The following is a 19,497-nucleotide window of genomic DNA, read 5'->3' as shown; positions in this document are numbered from 1 at the left end:
TTGTCCATTTCACCTCTGCAGCATCTCTTGTCCATTTCACCTCTGCAGCATCTCTTGTCCATTTCACCTCTGCAACATCTCTCCATTATGCCCCCTTCTCTCCTCTGACACTGGCCCACCCTGGTATACACCCTGGTCACCTCATGCCTAGATTATGACAATAGCTGCTGGAGGGTATATGGGCCTCAAGTCTTTCCCTATTCTGGCCCATCCTCTACTCAGCCACCAAAGTGATTTTTCTAAAATGCAAATCTGGCCATGTCACTCCCCTACTCAGCAAATTCCAGCAGCCTCTATAGTCAAATACAAAACTCTCTGTTTGGCCTTAAAAGTGCTTCATGACCTGTCACCCTCCAGCTTTTCCAGTCTTTTTATTCATCATTCCTGACACATATCCAGCGACACTGGCCTTCTGATTGGTCCACAAATAAGAGCCTCCATCTCTCAGCTCTATATCTTTTCTCTGGCTGTCCCCTCTGCATGGAATGTTGTCCCTCCTCTGCTCTGGACTACTAGTCTATCTGGATTCCTTTAAATTTCCACTAAAATACCATCTTTTCCAGGAAGCCTTCATCAACTCCTCTAAATTCTAGTGCCTTCCCCCTGTTAAGCATTTCTTATTTATCCTGTATATCATATTTATTAATTTTTGTCTCCCCCATTATATTGTAAACTTCTTGAGGGCAAACACTATCTTTTGCCTCTTTTATATCACCAGAGCTTATCACAGTGGCTAGTAGATAGTGGGTACTTTAATAAATGTTTAACTAACTGAAAACTACTTGTCCAAAGTCACTTAGCTAATAAATGTCAGGGTTGGGATGTGAATGTAGGCCTTCTAACTTTTAAATCTAGCGTGCTTCAATTCAATATAAGGAAAAGCAGTGTGGCCCAGTCAGTGAAGGCTGGCCTTGGAGTCAAGAGGTCAGAGGTGTGAGTTCTGCCTGGACACAAGCTGCCTCAGGACAGCCACTCACTAAGCCATACAGCAGAGACTGGAGAAAATAGAGGACTTATTTGTCTGTCTTGGGTGAAGAGAGTGTCCATCCCAATGCCAATGAAAGCCTATGTCTGAACCTGAAACAAAAGTGTCAGGTGCTCTGGAAGGTGTTAGATACACAACAACAATAAAGCCATTCCTAGACCCAAGGAGCATTTATTCTCTTGCGGGAATTCAGATTAGGAATTATAGAATATGAAATAGAAATTAGGGATGGGATGGGGGACATTAAAAACTGGATAACCAAACATGAACCAAGCCTCCAAAGGTCCTAGGGCTTCTCAGAGTAGGAGGCGACAGCCCTCAAGTAGTCTGTGCCTGGGCCTTATGCTGGATCCAGCCGACACTTGGTGCAGTTTGCTAAGTGATGCCTTTATAATTGGAACAAGCCCTGGAATATTCCCATGGTGCCCAATAGAATTCCCCAGGGAGCCACATGTGCATAGGAGATTTGGTGACTGAAATGGGCCACGAAACCAAACCAAGAAGAGAAGGCATCACTCTGGGAAATGCTGCCCTAGGCATTTGCCAAAGGGGAGATAATTAAGCTTGACAGTGAGCTCAGCCTCACATGGGACAGCAGGTTTCCCTTGGAAGCCTGTCATGTTGAGCTTGTCCCAAGGTCCAAGAAAGGTCTCTAGCTCTGACTCTAACATACTGTGGGACCATGTTAGAGTCACACACCCTTGATGAGCCCCAATTTCCTCATCTATTAATACATGTGATTATACCTAAAGAACCAATAGGTGAGAATCAAATGAGTTAATTATGCAAATCCAGTTTTGACAACTAGTAGTTAGGTACTGAGAAGCTAGTTGGCGCCGGAAGACTGATCTTCCTGAGTTCAAATCGGGCCTCAGATACTTAGTAGCTGTGTGACCCTGGGTCACTTCACCCTGTTGGCCTCTATTCCCTCATCTGTAAAATGAGCAGGAGAAGGAAATGGCAGACTACACAGTATCTGTGCCAAGAAGACCTCGAATGGTGACCATGTCACCCTATCCAAGTCATAGGGCCCTATGTCTAGCTCTGTAAGAGACCTTTAAATGTATCTGGTCAAACCTTTTCACTGTACAAAACAGGAAATCAAGTCCAGAGAGGTTTCAGGATTTTTCTAAAGTCACAAAGATAGAAAGCGGCTGAGCTGAACTTGAACTCAGGTCTCATGATGCCTAGTTCAGTCTTCCTTCTTCCAATGTCCCAGGCTGCCTTCCTCTGTGAACCACAATCAGATTCGCACTTCCTCCCTCAGAAGGAAACTCAATGAGATACTACATGAGAATCTTATAGAATGGCCCCTATGTCAGTTCCTGGGGATTAGGGCCTGAGATCTCACTGACAGAACTACCAAAGAAGGGTGCACCCTTTGCCGGGTCGGCACCTCCTCAGCAGCCTAGGGCTTCAAAGGGCTGTTTGGAAGATGCAGAGACTGAGCCCCATAGCCATGATGACACAGACAGCAATCTGGGTAAGGAGTGTTCTTTCTCCCAGTTCAGCTCTCTATCAGCCAGGCTACCAAGTCTCTCATTAGGCCTTCAATACATGCAGATGAGAAGAATTAAATTGAGAATGCTGCATTTGGAGTTAAAAGATGTAGGTTCGAATCCTAGTTCTTATGCTAATTAACTGCATGACTCTAGGTAAGTCACTTCTCTCCATTGGAGCTCACTAATATTTCTGTAGAATGATAGTGTTGGGCTAGATGACCTCTACAGCTCCCATCATCTCTAAGTGCTTCTCATGTCATTATCACTACTAGTTTGTTTGTTTGTTGGACCTGGGATTTGATAGATCATAGAATTATAACTCTGGAGCTGGAAGGGACCTAGAGATCATTGAGGGTAACACTCTCTCTCTGTCTCTCTCTGTCTCTGTCTCTCTGTCTGTCTCTCTCTGTCTCTGTCTCTGTCTCTCTCTCTCTTTCTCTCCCCCCCACACACCATTATTTGAGATAGAAAAAAAATGAACCCCAGAGGTGAGATGACTTGTCCAAGGTCACACAGATTGTAAGTGGCCAAACACAGATCCTTTAATTCCAAAACTACAATCCCATTTCATTAGTGTGGGGAGTTCCTAGTTTGGAAATTCCTCCTAATGCTTATCTTAAAGGGATATAGATAGGCAGGCAGATGGACATACAGACAGACAGGCAGACAGGCAGGCAGACAGACAGACAGGTAGACAGGTAGACAGGTAGGTAGGTAGATAGGTAGATAGCCAGACAGACGGACGGATGGACAGATGGACAGATGGATGGATGGATGATAGATGGATAGATGAATAGATAACATAATAGATACAGATATGGATATAGAAAGATATGTAGAGCTGCTTGGGGTCCAAAGAGATTGACTTGCCCAGGGTCACCCAATCACAATGTGTCAGAGACAGGATTCGAATCCATGTCTCCCTCAGTCTGAGCGCAGCTCTCTGCCCACTGTACCACACTGCTTCTCCTTACTTCTCCTTGCTTGTATTGCCTAGAAAATGAAGTTACCAATTCTTGCATTTCTTTATTCTTTCTTTATTCCTCTGAAAAAAGCACTTTGTAAACCTTGGAGCATTACTCACCGTGGTGATTTCCTGTTATTCCTTCAAAGTTATCAGTGTATTAGACTGGGCACTTCCTCCCCCAAAGCAGACCCTAGTCCCTGAGAAATCTGTCAGTGTTCTTCCAGTCAGACTCCATCCTGTGAGGCCATTATAGAATGGGGAGGAGCACCTCAGAATTTGGCCGAACTGGTCTAAGGACAACTGACCTTGAATCTACTTTGGATTTCTTAAAATTTGTTTTTCTAGGTCTACATCGCTTCCCTAAAGAGAATATAATCTCCTTGAGCACAGTCACCCTTTTAGTTTTTTCTATTTGTATCTTTATCACTTACACAGTGCTTGGTGAATAGTAGGTATTTAATAAATAATTGGCAAACAAATAAACATTAGTATTAATTATAATAATAAAATAAAAGCAAGTTTTGTCCCCAAAAGATTGTCAGTCCCTCCAAGACTGTCAGCTCCAAGCTCCTCCACTGTCCTTCAGGCTTCTCTCTATTAACCAAATCATTGCCAGCTCTTGCCCTTGGAGAACCCTGCCACCAGCCACCCACATAGAAGGAGGATGGAAAGTCCCCTCATACTGACGAGGTTACACCTACCCCTCAGAGACATGCAGGCCATAATGGTACAGGAAGCTCACGGCCTCCCTGGAGTCATTAAAAAGCAGCCATCCCACTACACGGTCCAGAGGAAAGCCTGTGATCTTCTGGGCACTCACAGTGTGGGTAGCCATCACGGTCCTCAGGGCCTTACCTCGAGCCTGAAGTGAGAGAGGGAAAAGGAAGGCCAAGCTCTGTGAACCCACTTCCTTGGAAAAGGGATGGATTGTTCTTGTCTTATACATGCCCTTTGCTTCTCAGAACATCTCTTCTATGTTCAGGTATCTGTACACAGATAGGTGAAGGATCTGGAATTTGGGGAACTCCCTCTCTTCAGGCAGATTGCAAACAAAAATACTACTAGGCCATTGGTTGAAGCACAGAGACATTCATTGACTTGTTCAGGGTCACACAGCTAGTGAGTCTCAGAGCTAGAATTCAAACTCAGCTCTTCCTAATTCAACCCAGTACTCCATTCACTCCATCACACTGTCTGGATTATAAATGTCCATCAGAGGCAAATGTGGTAAAGAGGATAGAGTGCTAGGCTTAGAGTCCTGAAGACCTGAGTTCAAATCTTCCTCAGACACTAACTAGTTGTAGGACCATAGACCCTTCCCTCTGGAAGCCTCAGTTTCCTCAGGTGTAAAAGAGAGGTTAGAATTGTTAACCTCAAAGGCTCTTTCCAGCTCTCAGTCTCTGATCCATTCCTGTGCCTTGGAACTTCTAGTGAGGAAACTGCACCTATCAATGCAGAGGTTAAGGAAATTACCCAGGGTCACAAGCCAATATATCTTGTGCCACCCAAATCAGAGAAATTGAGAATTGGCAGTTAACTCGATGGCCACACCTGAAAGGAGTCCCCACTATAAACACTTCTTAAGGGGGGAGGGACAATGGCATGTATAGGTAAGCAAGGAGAGTGGTGCCATAGGAGTCTGTTAACTAAAGAGATTGAGAATCATTTCACTGGATCCCATCTAATATTCTTTTTTTTTTTTGTAGGATCTTCTAGAGTTGGATAATCTCTGGGGAGTTTCATAATAAAATTTGAGTAGAGAGTTCACTAATATAGTTACCTAATAGAATATAAGCTCACAGAGGGCAAGGTCTGCTTTGTTTCTCTGTCTCCAGTGTCTAGCATAGATGTGGCATGCAGAGGCCCAGATGAGGCCTGGTCAATGTGGCAGCAAGTTGATCCACCAACCACACTGGCCATTCCCAGGCTATTACTACAGGGCTGGGATCTGATGGAGCTGGGGACCAGGATTGCAGAGTGAACCCCTGTCACTCTAACCTCCCCCGCACCCCCGTCTGACCCTGAAAACACAGTAATTATTGCCCCAGAGCAAAATTTTAAACAACAAAGGCTTGGGAGCCCTAGAGGAAGGGAATGGCTAAGGCACTGCCTCAAAATGGGTAAAAAAGAGACTGCAAAGACATAGACTCTAGAATCCTATTATTGTGAGAGGGAGGAACCAAAGTCAGAAGGAGACAGCATAGACTCCACACCCACTACTGAAACCTCAACAGGGAACATGAACTGGTATCAAGCACACAAAGAGTTATTAGATGAGCTCAAGAAGGACTTTGAAAACCAAATTGGAGAGGTAGAAGAAAAAATCAATAATTCTTTTAAAATCAAAATTGGAAAATTGGAAAAACATTACAGTGAAGAAAACAGCTCCTTAAAAAGAAAAATGTGTGAACTAAAAATGAAATCTGAACATGTGGAAAAGGAGCTTCAAAAACCAATGGAGGAAAATAATTAGCTAAAAATTAGAATCAATGAAATTGAAGCTAATGACTCTATGAGGCACCAAGAATCAGTCAAACAAAACATCAAGAATGAAAAATTAGAAAAAGATGTAAAATATCTCAATGGAAAAACAATTGACCTGGAAAACAGTTCCAAGAGAGATAATGTGAGAATTATTGGTCTACCAGAAAATCATGATGAAAAAATGAGCCTGAACAACATCTTCCAAGAGCTCACCAGGGAAAACTGCCCTGAGATACTAGAACCATAGGGTAAAATAGAAATCGAGAGAATGCACTGGACACCTCCTGAAAGAGATCCCAAATTGAAAAGCCTGTGAAATGTTATAACCAAATTCCAGAACTATCAAGTAAAGGAGAAAATATTACAACCAGGCAGAAAGAAACAATTCAAATATCGCAGAAACACAGAGAGGATCACACAGGATCTGGCAGCTTCTACATTGAAATATTGGAGGGGCTGGAATATGATATTTCACAAGGCAAAAGAGCTATGGTTACAACCCAGGATCACCCATCCAGTGAAACTGAACATAATCTTCTAGGAAAGGAGATGGTTATTCAATGATATAATGGACTTCCAGACCTTTCTGATGAAAAAGCCAGAACCAGAGGAAAATTCAACCTCCAATTACAAGACTCAAGAGAGACATAGAAAGGCAAATAGGGAAAACACACACACACACACACACACACACACACACACATAACTTGTTATTTAATAAAAGCAAACTGCTTACATCCCTATATGGGAAGCTGATACCTGTTAATTTTGAGAATTCTATACTTATGGCAACATCTAAAAGAGATATAGATAAGTACAGGATGTGGGTATAAATTACACAAAATGATGATAAAATAAAACCTTACTAAGGGCTGCAAAGGGACTGAAATGGAAGAAGAGGAAAGACTGAAGCAGAAAAGGGTAAATTATGCCACACAAAGAGGCATAAAAACATCACAGTAGAGGGAAAAAAGGGAGGGAGATGAACATTATATAAGCTTCACCCTCATTGGTTCTGGTGTAAGGAGGGAATAACATAATCAGCTAATTATAGGACTCTATTGACAAGAGACATAAAACTTATCATAATAGAGGGAAAGAGGGGAGGGAGAGTAGCAATGCACGAGATCTGTTCTCATCATTCTTGGTTCAAGGAAGAAATAACATACTACATTAAGTATAAAAATCTATCATACCCTACAGGCAGTAGGAGGGGAAAAGGGCTAAGAAGAGAAGGAAGAAATAGTAAGGAGGAAGGGGAGGAAAAGGTAGGGGGGCTGATAAGGAGGGAATACTGAGAAAGCAGTGGTCAAAAGGAAAACTCTTAGGGAGGAGAAGGGAGAAGGGGAAAAATAAAAGCATAAAGAGGGGAGGGAATAGGATGGAGGGAAAGATACAGATAGTAATTATAACTGTGAATGTGAATGGGATGAACTCTTCCATAAAACAGAGGCAGATAGCAAAATGGATTAAAAACTATAATCCTACAATATGCTGTTTACAAGACATACATTGGGGGAAACACACAGGGTAAAGGTAAAAAGCTGTAGCAAAATATATCATGACTCAGCTATAGTAAAAAACAAAAGCAGAGGTAGCAATCCTTATCTCAGACAAAACAAAAGCAAAAATAGATCTAATTAAAAGAGATAAGGAAAGAAGCTATATCCTGCCAAAAGGCACCATTGAGAATGAAGCAATATCATTACTAAACATTTATGCACCAAGCAGTACAGCATCCAAAATTCCTAAAAGAGAAGTTAAGGGAGTTAGAGGAAGAAATAGATAGCAAAACTATACTAGTAGGAGACTTCAATCTCCCCCTCTCTAAGCTTGATAAATCTAACCTCAAAATAAACAAGAAAGAAGTTAAGGAGATAAATAGAATCTCAGAGAAGATAGATATGGTAGACCTCTTGAGAAAATTAAAAGGGGATAAAAAGGAATATACCTTCTTCTCAGTGGCACATGGCACATACACAAAAATTGACCATGTACTAGGGCATAAAAACCTCACAATTCAGTGCAGAAAGGAAGGAATATTAAATGCATCCTTCTCAGATCATGACACAATAAAAATTATATGTAACAAAGGGCCATGGAAGGATAAACTAAAAACTCATTGGAAATTAAATAACTCAATCCTAAAGAATGAGTGGGTCAAACAAGAAATTATGGAAACAATAAGTAACCTAATTCAAGAGAATGACAATAATGAGACAACATACCAAAACTTGTGGGATGCAGCAAAAGCAGTTCTTAGGGGAAATTTTATATCCCTGAATGCATACATGAATAAAATAGAGAAAACGGAGGTCAATAAATTGGGCATGCAATTAAAAAAGCTAGAAAAAGAATAAATTGAAAATCCCCAATTAAATACTAAATAAGAAATAATGAAAACCAAAGGAGAGATTAATAAAATTGAATTTAAGAAAAATATTGAATTAATAAATAAAACTAAGAGCTGGTATTATGAAAAAAACAATAAAATTGATAGACCTTTAGTCAATATGATAAAAAAAAAGGAAGAAGAAAAAAGAAATTATGAGTATCAAAAATGCAAAGGGTGAATCTACCTCCAGTGAAGAGGAAATTAAAACAATAATTAGGAATTATTTTCCCAATTGTATGCACATAAACTTGTGACAATCTTAGTGAAATGGATGAATATTTACAAAAATATAAGTTGCCCAGACTAACTGAAGAGAAAGTAAACTACTTAAATAACCCCGTCTCAGAAAAAGAAATTGAACAAGCCATCAATGAACTCCCTATGAAAATATCTCCAGGGCCAGATGATTTTACTAGTGAATTTTACCAAATATTTAAAGAACAATTGACTCCAATACTTTACCAATTATTTGGGAAAATTGGAGAAGAAGGAGTCCTACCAAAGTCTTTTTTTTTGACACAAATATTGTACTGATACCTAAATCACAGAGACAAAATAGAGAAAGAAAATTACAGACCAATTTCTCTTATGAATATAGATGCAAAAATTCTAAATAAAATATTAGCAAAAAGACTACAGCAACTTATCACAAGAATAATACACTTTGATCAGGTAGGATTTATTCTACAAATGCAAGGGTGGTTCAATAACAGGGAAACTATCAGTATAATTGATCACATCAACAACAAAACTAGCACAAACCATATGATTATCTGAATAGATGCAGAAAAGGTTTTTGACAAAATACAATACCCATTCCTATTAAAAAAACACTGGAAAATATAGGAATAAATGGAGTCTCCCTTAAAATAATGAGTAGCATCTATCTAAAACCATCAGCAAGTATTATATGTAATGGGGATAAGCTAGAAGCATTTCCAGTAAGATCAGGGGTGAAACTAGGATGTCCACCATCACCTCTATTCTTCAATCTGATACTAGAAATGTTAGCAGTAGCAATAAGAGAAGAAAAAGAAATTGAAGGCATCAAATTAATCAAAGAAGAGACAAAGCCATCACTCTTTGCAGATGATATGATGATATACTTAGAGAATCCTGGAGAATCAAGTAAAAAGCTGCTTGGGATAATAAACAAATTCGGCAAAGTTGCTGGATATAAAATAAACCCACATAAATCCTTGGCATTCCTGTATATCTCTATGAAATCCAACAGCAAGAGATAGAAAGAGAAATCCCATTTAAAGTGCCTGTAAACATTATAAAGTATTTGGGAATCTACCTGCCAAAATAAACCCAGGACTTACATGAACACGACTGCAAAACACTTTTTCAGTGTCTTGCATACAGTAGGCTCATTGATCTAGTTTACACACTATACCATCGGAGCATCTCCAGGACCCTTCTAATAACCATCTCCTGCACTTGGAATATCCTCACTCAGGCCTTCATCTCTCCTTGCCTCTTCCTAACTGGCCTTCCTGCATCTCCAGCTGGATGGAGTGGATCCACCGCAGCAGCCCAAATTAATTTCCCTCACCCACCCTCTCAATCGCTCAGTCACACTCTTCTCAAAACCCTATAGAGGCTCCTCAGCATCTCCCAAATAAAGTTTGGATATGGAATTCAAAACACTCTGTGATCCGACTGTAACCTCCCTTTCCAGTCTTTTCTCGCACAATTTTCCACCACATTCCCTGCATTTGGGGACGGCTCAGTTGCTCTCCCTCCCCCATGCTCATCCTTCCTTCTCCAGCTCCTTTCCCACTGAACGCCCTTTACCTGGAATGGACACACTCTATCTCCATTTGTCGAGGTGCGCTGCCTTCAGGGCTCAGCTAAGGGGTCACCTCCTCTGTGGAGCCTTCCTCAGTGTATCTTCCCCAACTGAAAGGGATGCTCCCTCCTATGATTCCTCATTGTACCTTGTACTTTCATAGGCAGAGCAGCAGACATGAAAACAGGATGCCTAAGTTCCGAGTTCCAGTCCTGGCTGTGGCACTCCCTATCTGTGTAACCATGGACACGTCCCCTAACTCCTCACACCTCAGTTTTTTCTTCCATAAAAAGGACATGACAATAGCACCTGCCCTGACTGGACCTTCTGGAGTTTGGTTTTTTTCACAACTCGTTGTCTCCCTCAGATGCTGATTCTTTGTCTATGACTTTCACCCCACTTCAAGAGCCACAGCCTCTCCCGTTGGTTAATATTCCAGTTTCTCAGGCATGTTTTGGCTCTTTGGGGCAGTGCAGTAGAAGAGGGAAAGAAAGAGATTCTGGATCTATGGTTTCATTCAGGTGGGAAGTCCCCAGTGTGGAAATTCTCCCTACTGGTACAGATGGACAATACATCTCCAAACCACAGTCTGAGAGAATTTTCTGGAACACTGAGTTCAAGTGACTTGCCCAGGGACACACAATCCAAGACATGATTTGAAGTCTGTTCTTCCTGACTTCAAGTTTTGTCTTCTATCTATGATGCCATGTTGGGTTTCTCCTAATCAATTGATGGACAAGCATTTATTAAGGACCTGGTATATATTGGACACTGGGCTAAGTCCTGGGGAAACAGACAAAAATGAAAGAGCCTCTGCCCTACAGATGGTGAAACTGAGGCTCAGGTCTGCATCCTTCTACTCTGCCACATTCAATCCTGACTTATTACCCAATCACCAAGTATGTATTCAGCATTTTTTATGGCTTGGCACTGCGCTGAGTGCAAGGGAAACAAAGGTAGAAATGAATTCCTACATATGAGGAACCTTAGCATGTTCCCTTGATGTCAAAGTTGCTCTTCTGCCCAGCACAAGTAGATACTACAGTGAGGCAGAGATGAGAGACCACTAGGCTTGGCAGCATCCAGACTTGCTCTCAAATCCCAGCTCGGACTCATTAGCTTTGGGACAAGTTTCAAAGAAGAGCCTCTGGGTCTCAGTTTCCTCATCTGTATAACGAGGGTGAAAAAGGCACCTGCTATGGGGTCATCACGAAGCTCAAGAGTGCAGACACCCACAGAGCTCCATCACAGTGAGCTGTGGTTCCTGTGTGTGCCGGTGGCCCTGCCCCGGGCCTTGGTCCTCACCTGGCTGAAGTAGCCGTGTAACAGGCAGGCATTCAGGTATGAAGCTGCTTGGACCAGCTTGAAGAACCTCACGTAGTTGTTGCTGTCTAAGGCTGTGAAGGCTTGCAGGGCGAACTGGACCTCAGGGGCACTGCGGACATGGGGCTGGAGCTGCTGCACCTGTCTGCCAGCATGAAGGACACAGTGGTTACTCACTGCCCATTGGTGTGAGTGCATTGGGCTTGGGGTCAAGGCAATCTGGCTTTGCATCCTGTCTCTGCCACTTACAAGCTGTGTGACCCTAGATACATCACTTGCCCTCCCTGGGCCCCAGTTTCCTCCTCTGTAAAACAAAAGGCTTAGACTTGATGAACTCCAGGGTCCCTCTCAGCTCACTCTAGGTATAGAGTAGTTGGCTCTTTAGAGTCATTGACTCCTAGCTCTGGAGCTAGACGGGATGGGAACTGAGGCATGGGGGTGGGGCAACGTCTAATCCAAGTTACCCAGCGAGTGAATGGGAAAGTTGGGAGGCTAATTCACAGCCTCTACTGGCAGTCATTGGTATTTGTTTTCCCTGCTATACCACATAACTTAGGAAATCACCATTAATCATTTGGCTTGAGAGGGTGTTTGGAGGGCAAGAAATCAGTTCTTTGGGGCCTCTGTTACTTTGTTGTTGGTGTCCCTGGCCAAAAAAAGACCTGCACCTTTGGGATGTAGAGAACTCCTGGTGTGGAACAGTTCTTCACCAATGCAGACCGGCAGCTTGTCTGACCTACAATGGCCAGTGACAGGCTGAGTTCCCTGAGAACTTGAATTCCTGTCTTCCTGATTACAAGGCCAACAACCCCCTGTCACTATCCTGCCTGGCCTTTAAATTGGCTTTAGAATCATGAATTACTCACATTTCCAAATTTCTTGAAAGTTCAAAAAGTGTTTTCCTCACACCAATCCTGCAAGATGGGTAGTACAAGCATTTTTACCTTCCCTTTCCATGTGAAGAAACAGGCTGGGAGGAGTGAAGTATCTTCCCCTGTTCACATAGCTACTAAGTGTATATCACAGGATTTGAACCCAGATCCTCCTGACTTTGTACCCAGCACTCTACTCACTGTACTACTTACACTTATACTCCTTATACGAGGACCATGACATCGAATTAGAATTGGATCACTGTTAACCTTTTCTGGGTTTATTTTCTAACTCTTCTGTTAAGTGAAGAATTCTTTTTTACAGTAAGAAATTTACATACATACATAAAGAACAGTATCTCAAACTGAACTGGGATTCCAACTTGTCACCCAGAATTCTTAGAAAGTCAATGGCAAGAGAGAACTGGCATGATTCCCACAGGAACGGACCCATTGGGAGATGGCCTAAGCCATTTGGCTGCCAACTCAGCATTTCTGGTTGGCGTGGGGTGAATGTTTCATGACACTGTGGCTTCACCTGAGCACGTCCCCTTGGTGGAGGGTGAGCAAGATGGCATATGCTTGGAACTCGGCTTCCCTCCTGCATGATGTGCCCTCACTGGCCAGATCCAAGTACATATCCTTCAGAGTGAAAAGGCATTTGGTTATTTGGTCCTTGTTGGTGGGAGCATCGAAGGTGGAGATGGGCTCCTCACACAGGTGGTGGGCACAGTGAATATGGAAACGAGCACATTTCTCCATCAGGGACACTGTCTGTGGGTCACAGAGGTGTTGGTGGATGATGTCCTAGAGAAACGGGAAAACAGCTGGGAAATTAAAAAAAAAATCTTCTCATTCCTCATAAACAAAATCCCTTATAGTGAATTTCTTGAGAAGGCTGTTTGATTCCTTTCATGAAATCTCAGAGGAAGGGCCCACACTTGTTATCCGGGCCAACCCATTCCCCCCAAGCAATCTCCCTTTATGCTCTCCCTGACAGGGAGGTAAGCAGCCACCCTCTGCTTTTGGGGGGACCTCCAGAGATGGTGAGTCCACCAACTCCAGCCCACTCGGGGGCACCACTCATCACTGGAAAGTTGGCTTTGGTTTGATTTTTCCTCAACATCAGACTTAAGCATGTGCCTGGTTCTGCCCTCTGGGGCTGAGCAGAGCAAGGCTAATCATTCCTCCATAAGATAGCTCTTCAAATGCTCAAGCACGGCACCCCTAGGCTTCAGAAGCATGGACTTAGGGCCCTTCTTCTTCCTGGCAGCCATTCCCTGTTCTCTCTCCAGATTACTGATGCCCTTCCCTACCTGTGGTGCCTAGAGCTGAGCATAGGACTCAGAGGAGGCTTGAGCAGGTACTGTCACATCCTTCTTCCTAGAAGCAATGCCTCCCTTGATACTGCCTTGGGTTATGGGACATCCCCCCCCCGCCCCTTTTTTCTTTTTTGAAACACAGTTCACTTGATTTTTGTTGATACTATTTTGAAAATAGGGACATTTCTGAATATTCACATGAGGATGACCTGGTGATTTCATCTGGCTCAATACAAGTCAACAGTATGATTTGGTTACTTCCAAAAGGCAGATAACTTCTCTATGCCTCAGTTTCCTCATCTGTAAAATGAGAAGGTTGGACTCAATGGTTTTAAAAATATGATCCTAGGGGCGGCCAGGTAGCACAGTGAGTAAGATCACCGGCCCCAGAGTTGGGATGACCTGGGATCAAATCCAGGCTCAGACACTTAGCACCCACCCAGAAACACCTGGCCGTGTGACCTTGAGCAAGTTACTTAACCCTAATTGCTTAGGGGTGGCCAGGTGGTGCAGTGAGTAAGATCACCGGCCCCACTGTCAGGATGACCTGGGATCGAATCCAGGCTCAGACACTCAGCACCACACCCAGAAATAACTGGCCGTGTAACCTTGAGCAAGTTACTTAGCCCCAATTGCTTTAAAAAAATAAAAATATGATCCTAAGAGAAGAGAAAATCTTCCTTCAATACTGCCTGATAGAGGTGAGGAACTATGGGGGTGGAATCCTGGATACACATCCTCATTTAGTTGATGCATTGGTTGGTTTCATTTAATTGGTTTTCTTTTCTCTTTTATTCTTGTTACAAGGGATGTCTCCCTAAGGAGAGAAGGGGCAGAGGGAATATCTGGCAATGAAGATGACAGCAATAAAAATGTTCAAAGATTGTCAAACACACGTTTTTCCTCCATAATAACAACAATAACAGCCAGAATTTCTATGGCACTTAAGGGTCGCCAAGAACTTTAAATTAGCTATCTCATTTGGTCTTCACAACTACCCTGTGAGAAAGAAGTTTTTATCATTCCCATTTTTCAGATGAAGTAATTGAGGCAGACAGAGATTAAGTGATTTTTGTAGAGACACAAAGCTAGTAAGTGTCTGAGCTAGGACCTGAGCTCAGATCTTCCTGATGCCAGGTCCAATACCCTCTGTACTAAAACCCCAGATAAAGGACACAAAAAAATGGCCAAGCTAAGGAGGATGTGCGTGTGGCAGCAAGGTTTGGCAAATGCAAGGATGAGGGCCAATATGGAAAAAAGAAGAGGTGGGCGTTTGATCACACACTACCAGGGGCAGAGCTCACCTTCCTTATCCCACAGGTCCTGCTGCACACAAAGCTGTACCAGTCCTGGTAATTCTGTTCTCCTTGGTCCAGTATATGGGTGACAAGGTGATCCATGGTCACACTCAGTACAGCCAAGGGCCTGAGTTCATGGAGCAGGAGTTCCTCCGGGCCAGCACAGGACCTGCTGTATTCCTCAATTGCTGCTGTGTGGTCTACCTGAGGAAAAGAACACCAGGTATGAGCTAATGTCCCAGGGAGATGGGGGAGCGGGTCACAGAAGGCCAATCGAGGCAGTGGGGTAGTCACCGAATCGTGCAATTTGAGAGCTGGGAGCTCTACAGCTCCCAAAGGAATCTGAACAATCTCCCCCAAACTGATCAACAAACCACCATACATCAATCAGCACATATGTACACACATAGCCTATGCTCTGGGCACTGGGCTAGGAGCTGCAGATGTGAAAAAAAGATCCTTGACCTCAAGGAGTTTATATTTTAATGCAATTCCCACTAACATGAGCCTTCAAAATGGCCATCCAGCCCCTGTGGAGCAAGCTTATGGCACTGTTTTCTTCAAAGATGCATATCCGAGCCTATCCACAGCAGCCCCTGGGTGACTCGGGGCCATGTCCTCCCACCAAGCCTCCAGGGAGAGTGTATACATGGGTGCATGCACATACAGACACACAGCTACACAGCTGTGCATGAATACATGCGTATGCACATATGGCTGAGCCTCTGAATCCAGGATCTGTAATGGGGCTTCAAGGAGCAGAACTTTAACATGGCCAATATGTCTTAGGAGTGATTCAATAAAGAATGTCTTTGGGAGAGCAAAAGCAATCATACACAAAAAGAATTTCAGACTAGAGTTTATCACTTGGTTGAAATTTGCTCCCATAAGCACTGTGGACACTTGACTCTCTCCCATCTTCATCACTCTCCGCCATCTCCTCCATTAGGCAAACACCATTTTGCTTGGAGGAGTTGAAATAAACCCATCAGATAAAAGCACTGAGTCAACGCCCCCATGAAGGGAATGGTACCTTGTCAGTTCCTGGGAGTGTCTCAAAGGGGCTGAGCTGACTCTGGATCTCCCTCAGGTAGCGCTCCTTCTCTGGACACATGTCTGAACACGTACCAGTAAGAGCTTCAGCTTTGTCCAGGGTCACTATCCTTTTCTGATCTAGGAAGCCAACCAGAACAGGGATTTGGTTACTGAGAACAAGGAGGCAGCGTGTTGGAAGGGAAAAGTCCAAGGGCCTGGAGTGCGAGCACCTAAGTTCCCCTCTTGGCTTGTCACCTTGAAAAAAAACATGGAACATTTCCGAGCATCAGTTTCCTCTTCTGTGAACAAATGAAAAGACAAAGTGCAGGTTTACTCTGTCTAAGGAACTTCTGCATTCTGACCCCAAAAAGCATTACCAAAAAGAAAGGGAACAAATCTTCTCTAAGCTACTCTCGGTAAACCCGTATTGGTGCCTAGTGATCACTGTTTCCCCTTCTTAGGGCTGGCCAACCAACCCTCTATTGATATGGAATTAAATATAGGAATTGGCATTAAACTCAACTTACACCCACTGCTCTGAATTCTGCCTGCAATGACCAAGCTGAACCAATCTAGTTTTTCATCCATGTAAGAGCTTCTCAGGTACTTGAAGACAGTTCCCACCCCCTCCCTACCCTGCTCTTATGTTCTCTTGGTTAAACAATCCCCAGGCCCTCCAACTGATTCATACATTGTGTGATCTTAAGGTCAGTCACTATCTGGACTGCCCTCCTGTGGATGGGCTCCAACGTGTCAGTGTCTTCTCTAAATATTGCCCAGAACTTTACCCAGAAGTTTAGGCGCAGATGTGACCCAGCAAATATGTGGTCATACATCTGGTCATGTGTGGGTCCTCTCCCCAGATGACTGGGAATTCCTTCTAGTGTATATGTATCATAGCAAAATAGAAATGAGGATCCAGAAAAAAAGGGTCCTGGTCTTGGCTTTGCCAACAGCCAGCTGTGTGAATGGGGCACGTCACTTAGCCCGGGCTCCGAGCCCAGCTCTGCCACTGCTATTTGTATGACCCTGTTCTGAACCACGATTCCTCATCTACAAAGTGCAGGAATTGCAAGGTGAGGTTGAAGCCTTTCCTGACTCTATGATATCATAATTTTTTAAAATAAATGTCGGCTGAATACTGAGGGTAAGAAGTTGCCATCAAGAATCATCGAGATATCACCAGAAAAAAAATACAAAACCAAAACTGATCAGAAACATACTAGCCCACCATCAGCCCTTTGCCCAATCACAAGAAAGCCTCAGTTGGTTTCATTGTATTTGAAGTCAGAAGGAACATTAGAGATTGGTTTTAGTCCAACCTTTCATTCATGAAAAATTGGACCCAGAACAATTAGTGACTTGCCCAAGGGCACATAGTTTATTGGCAGGGATGGGAGTAAATATCTTGTGACTTCCAGGCCAGAGTTCTGTCTTTGTATCAGTTACTTGGGGCTGGCAAAGGAAGCAGGGAAAATATATCAGTTTCTCCATCTAAAATGAGGATATTGTTTACCTCCCAGGATAGCTGAAAGGATCCGTTAGTTAGTCAGCAAGCATTTATTGTCTGCTATGTTCCAGGCACTGCTCTAAGCACTGTGGGTACAAAGAGGGGTAAACAATCATGCCTATTCTCAAGGAGCTCTCTGTCTGATGAGGGAGACAACATGCAAATGAATTTACACAAAGACCACACACAGGATAAACTGGAAATAAGAAGCCAGGGAAGACATTAATGCTGAGAACTGAGAAAGGCTTCAGGGGGATTTTAGTTCGCACTTGGAGGAAGCTGGTGAAGTCGGGAGACAGCGGTGAGGGAGGAGAGCATTCCAGGCAGAGGGCACAGCCTGAAAAAACACCCAGAGTCTGGAGATGGAGTATGGCATGAGAAACAGCAGGGAGGTCTGTGACATTGGACCAGTGAGTACATAGGGGAAATGTGTAAGAAGGTAGAAAGGGGGGGAGGGCTTTAAGAAGGGCTTTGAACACCAAACACAAGATTTTACACTTGACCCTGAAAGGGACAGGGAGTCTCGAGTTTATTAACTAGAGGGGCCACAGAGGCAGACTTGCACTTTAGGATGATCAGACTGGAAGAGTGAGACTTGGGGCAGACAGACACACCAGCAGGCTGCTATAATAGGTTAGAGGGGAGGTGATGAGGCTCTGAACCAGGACAATGGCAGTGAAAACAAGGGAAGGGGACATATGTGAGCGACATTAAGATGAAAAGTTACTGACCTTGTTACAGATTTGATTTTGGTGGGTGAGGAGGGAGGCAGCCAGGAAGATACCCGGGTTACAAGCCTGAGGGATGGCGAGAAGGGAGATGGCCTCAGGAATAAGAGGGAAATTTGGAGGGGGAGGATGTGGGAGGCAGAGAATGAGCTCAGCTTTGAACTTAAGTTTACGATTTTAACAGGATGCTCTGTTTGAGATGTCTAATGGGTCACTGGAGACAGGAGAATGGCCAACGGCAGTAGAGTTGGGGGTTAGATGAAGAGATTTGAGAATCATCCACAAAGAGATGATAATTAAATCCATGAGAGCTGATGAAATCACCAGGCCAAGTAGTGCAGAGGGAGGAGAAGGAAACCAGGGCAGATACACCAAAAGCCCCCTCCACAAAGCAGGGGGCCATCAAGGAGCAGCGGTCACTGAACTTCCCTAAGCCTCTCTCTCTTCCTCTATAAAATGGGATGAGACTATTTACAGTCCCCTCCCCCCCCATAGGCTCCTCCCACTTTAACCTCCTCTAATCATGATCCCACACTTCACTCTTCCATTCAGCCCTTCCCCACCCAAGTCACTCCATCTCTTGACCGCTTGTGTTTTCACTGGTTCTCCTCATGGCTGAAATTCTCTCTTCATTTGCATCCCCTGACTCCCCTTGCTTCAATCCCAACTAAAATCCCCCTTCTATGGGAGACTTTTCTGCCCCCCTTAATGCCAAAGTTTTCCCTCTGAGTGCCCCCAGTCCATCCTGTCTCCATCTCATTTGTACATGGCTGATTGCATTAGGCTGCGAGGTCCTTCCGTCTGCCCAGCACGTGCCGGACACACACAGAGGTAATCAGACCTCTGACCTTGCCGTTACATGTAACTGCCGGGGCCTCATCTGACACAGGTGCCTGATCAGCACTAACTGATGTGATGCTGAGACCAGACAATGTCTATGTGGGGCTTTGTGCATTCTAAAGAGGCCTGGAAGAATGTTATTGTTGTTGAGCACTTCAACAGAACTCTGAACCCCACATTCTACCATATGGCAATGTCAGAGGATCCCCAACCTTGGATGGGAAGGGGCCCTAGAAGGGGTTACCCAGCCCTTCTCAGAAAGTCCATCTCTTTCTTGGGGACAGGATGAAGCAGAGGAACTGAGGGCCAGAGAGGACCTAAGGGCCACCAAGGAGCTGGGGACCACAAAGGAGGGGGCCATCAAGGAGCCGGGGGCCGGTCACCAGGGAGCCAAGGGCCACCGGGGAACCAGGGGCCACCAGCAAGCCAAGGGCCACTAGG

The 19,497-nt window shown here is 43.9% G+C and overlaps 1 protein-coding gene across 1 annotated transcript in view; it reads right to left on the bottom strand.

Annotated features, from left to right (window-relative positions):
* LOC138173173 (germinal-center associated nuclear protein-like) overlaps positions 1 to 19,497 on the bottom strand; it is a 45,679-nt gene that overhangs the window by 2,293 nt on the left and 23,889 nt on the right. Inside the window, exons 8-12 of the mRNA XM_069103060.1 lie at positions 15,977 to 16,116; positions 14,950 to 15,147; positions 12,862 to 13,130; positions 11,434 to 11,596; positions 4,156 to 4,316 (exon numbers count right to left, since the gene is read on the bottom strand). Of these exons, the coding sequence (XP_068959161.1) occupies positions 4,156 to 4,316; positions 11,434 to 11,596; positions 12,862 to 13,130; positions 14,950 to 15,147; positions 15,977 to 16,116 (931 nt within the window). The remainder of the gene's footprint in view (positions 1 to 4,155; positions 4,317 to 11,433; positions 11,597 to 12,861; positions 13,131 to 14,949; positions 15,148 to 15,976; positions 16,117 to 19,497) is intronic.

Source organism: Petaurus breviceps, unplaced genomic scaffold (genome assembly GCF_028583685.1).
Source record: "Petaurus breviceps papuanus isolate PSGF00001 unplaced genomic scaffold, PetGlider_PUasm1.0 567, whole genome shotgun sequence".
NCBI lineage: Eukaryota > Metazoa > Chordata > Mammalia > Diprotodontia > Petauridae > Petaurus > Petaurus breviceps.
The sequence above is the reverse complement of the archived record's forward strand: the minus strand, read 5'-3'. Positions and strand labels throughout refer to the sequence as shown.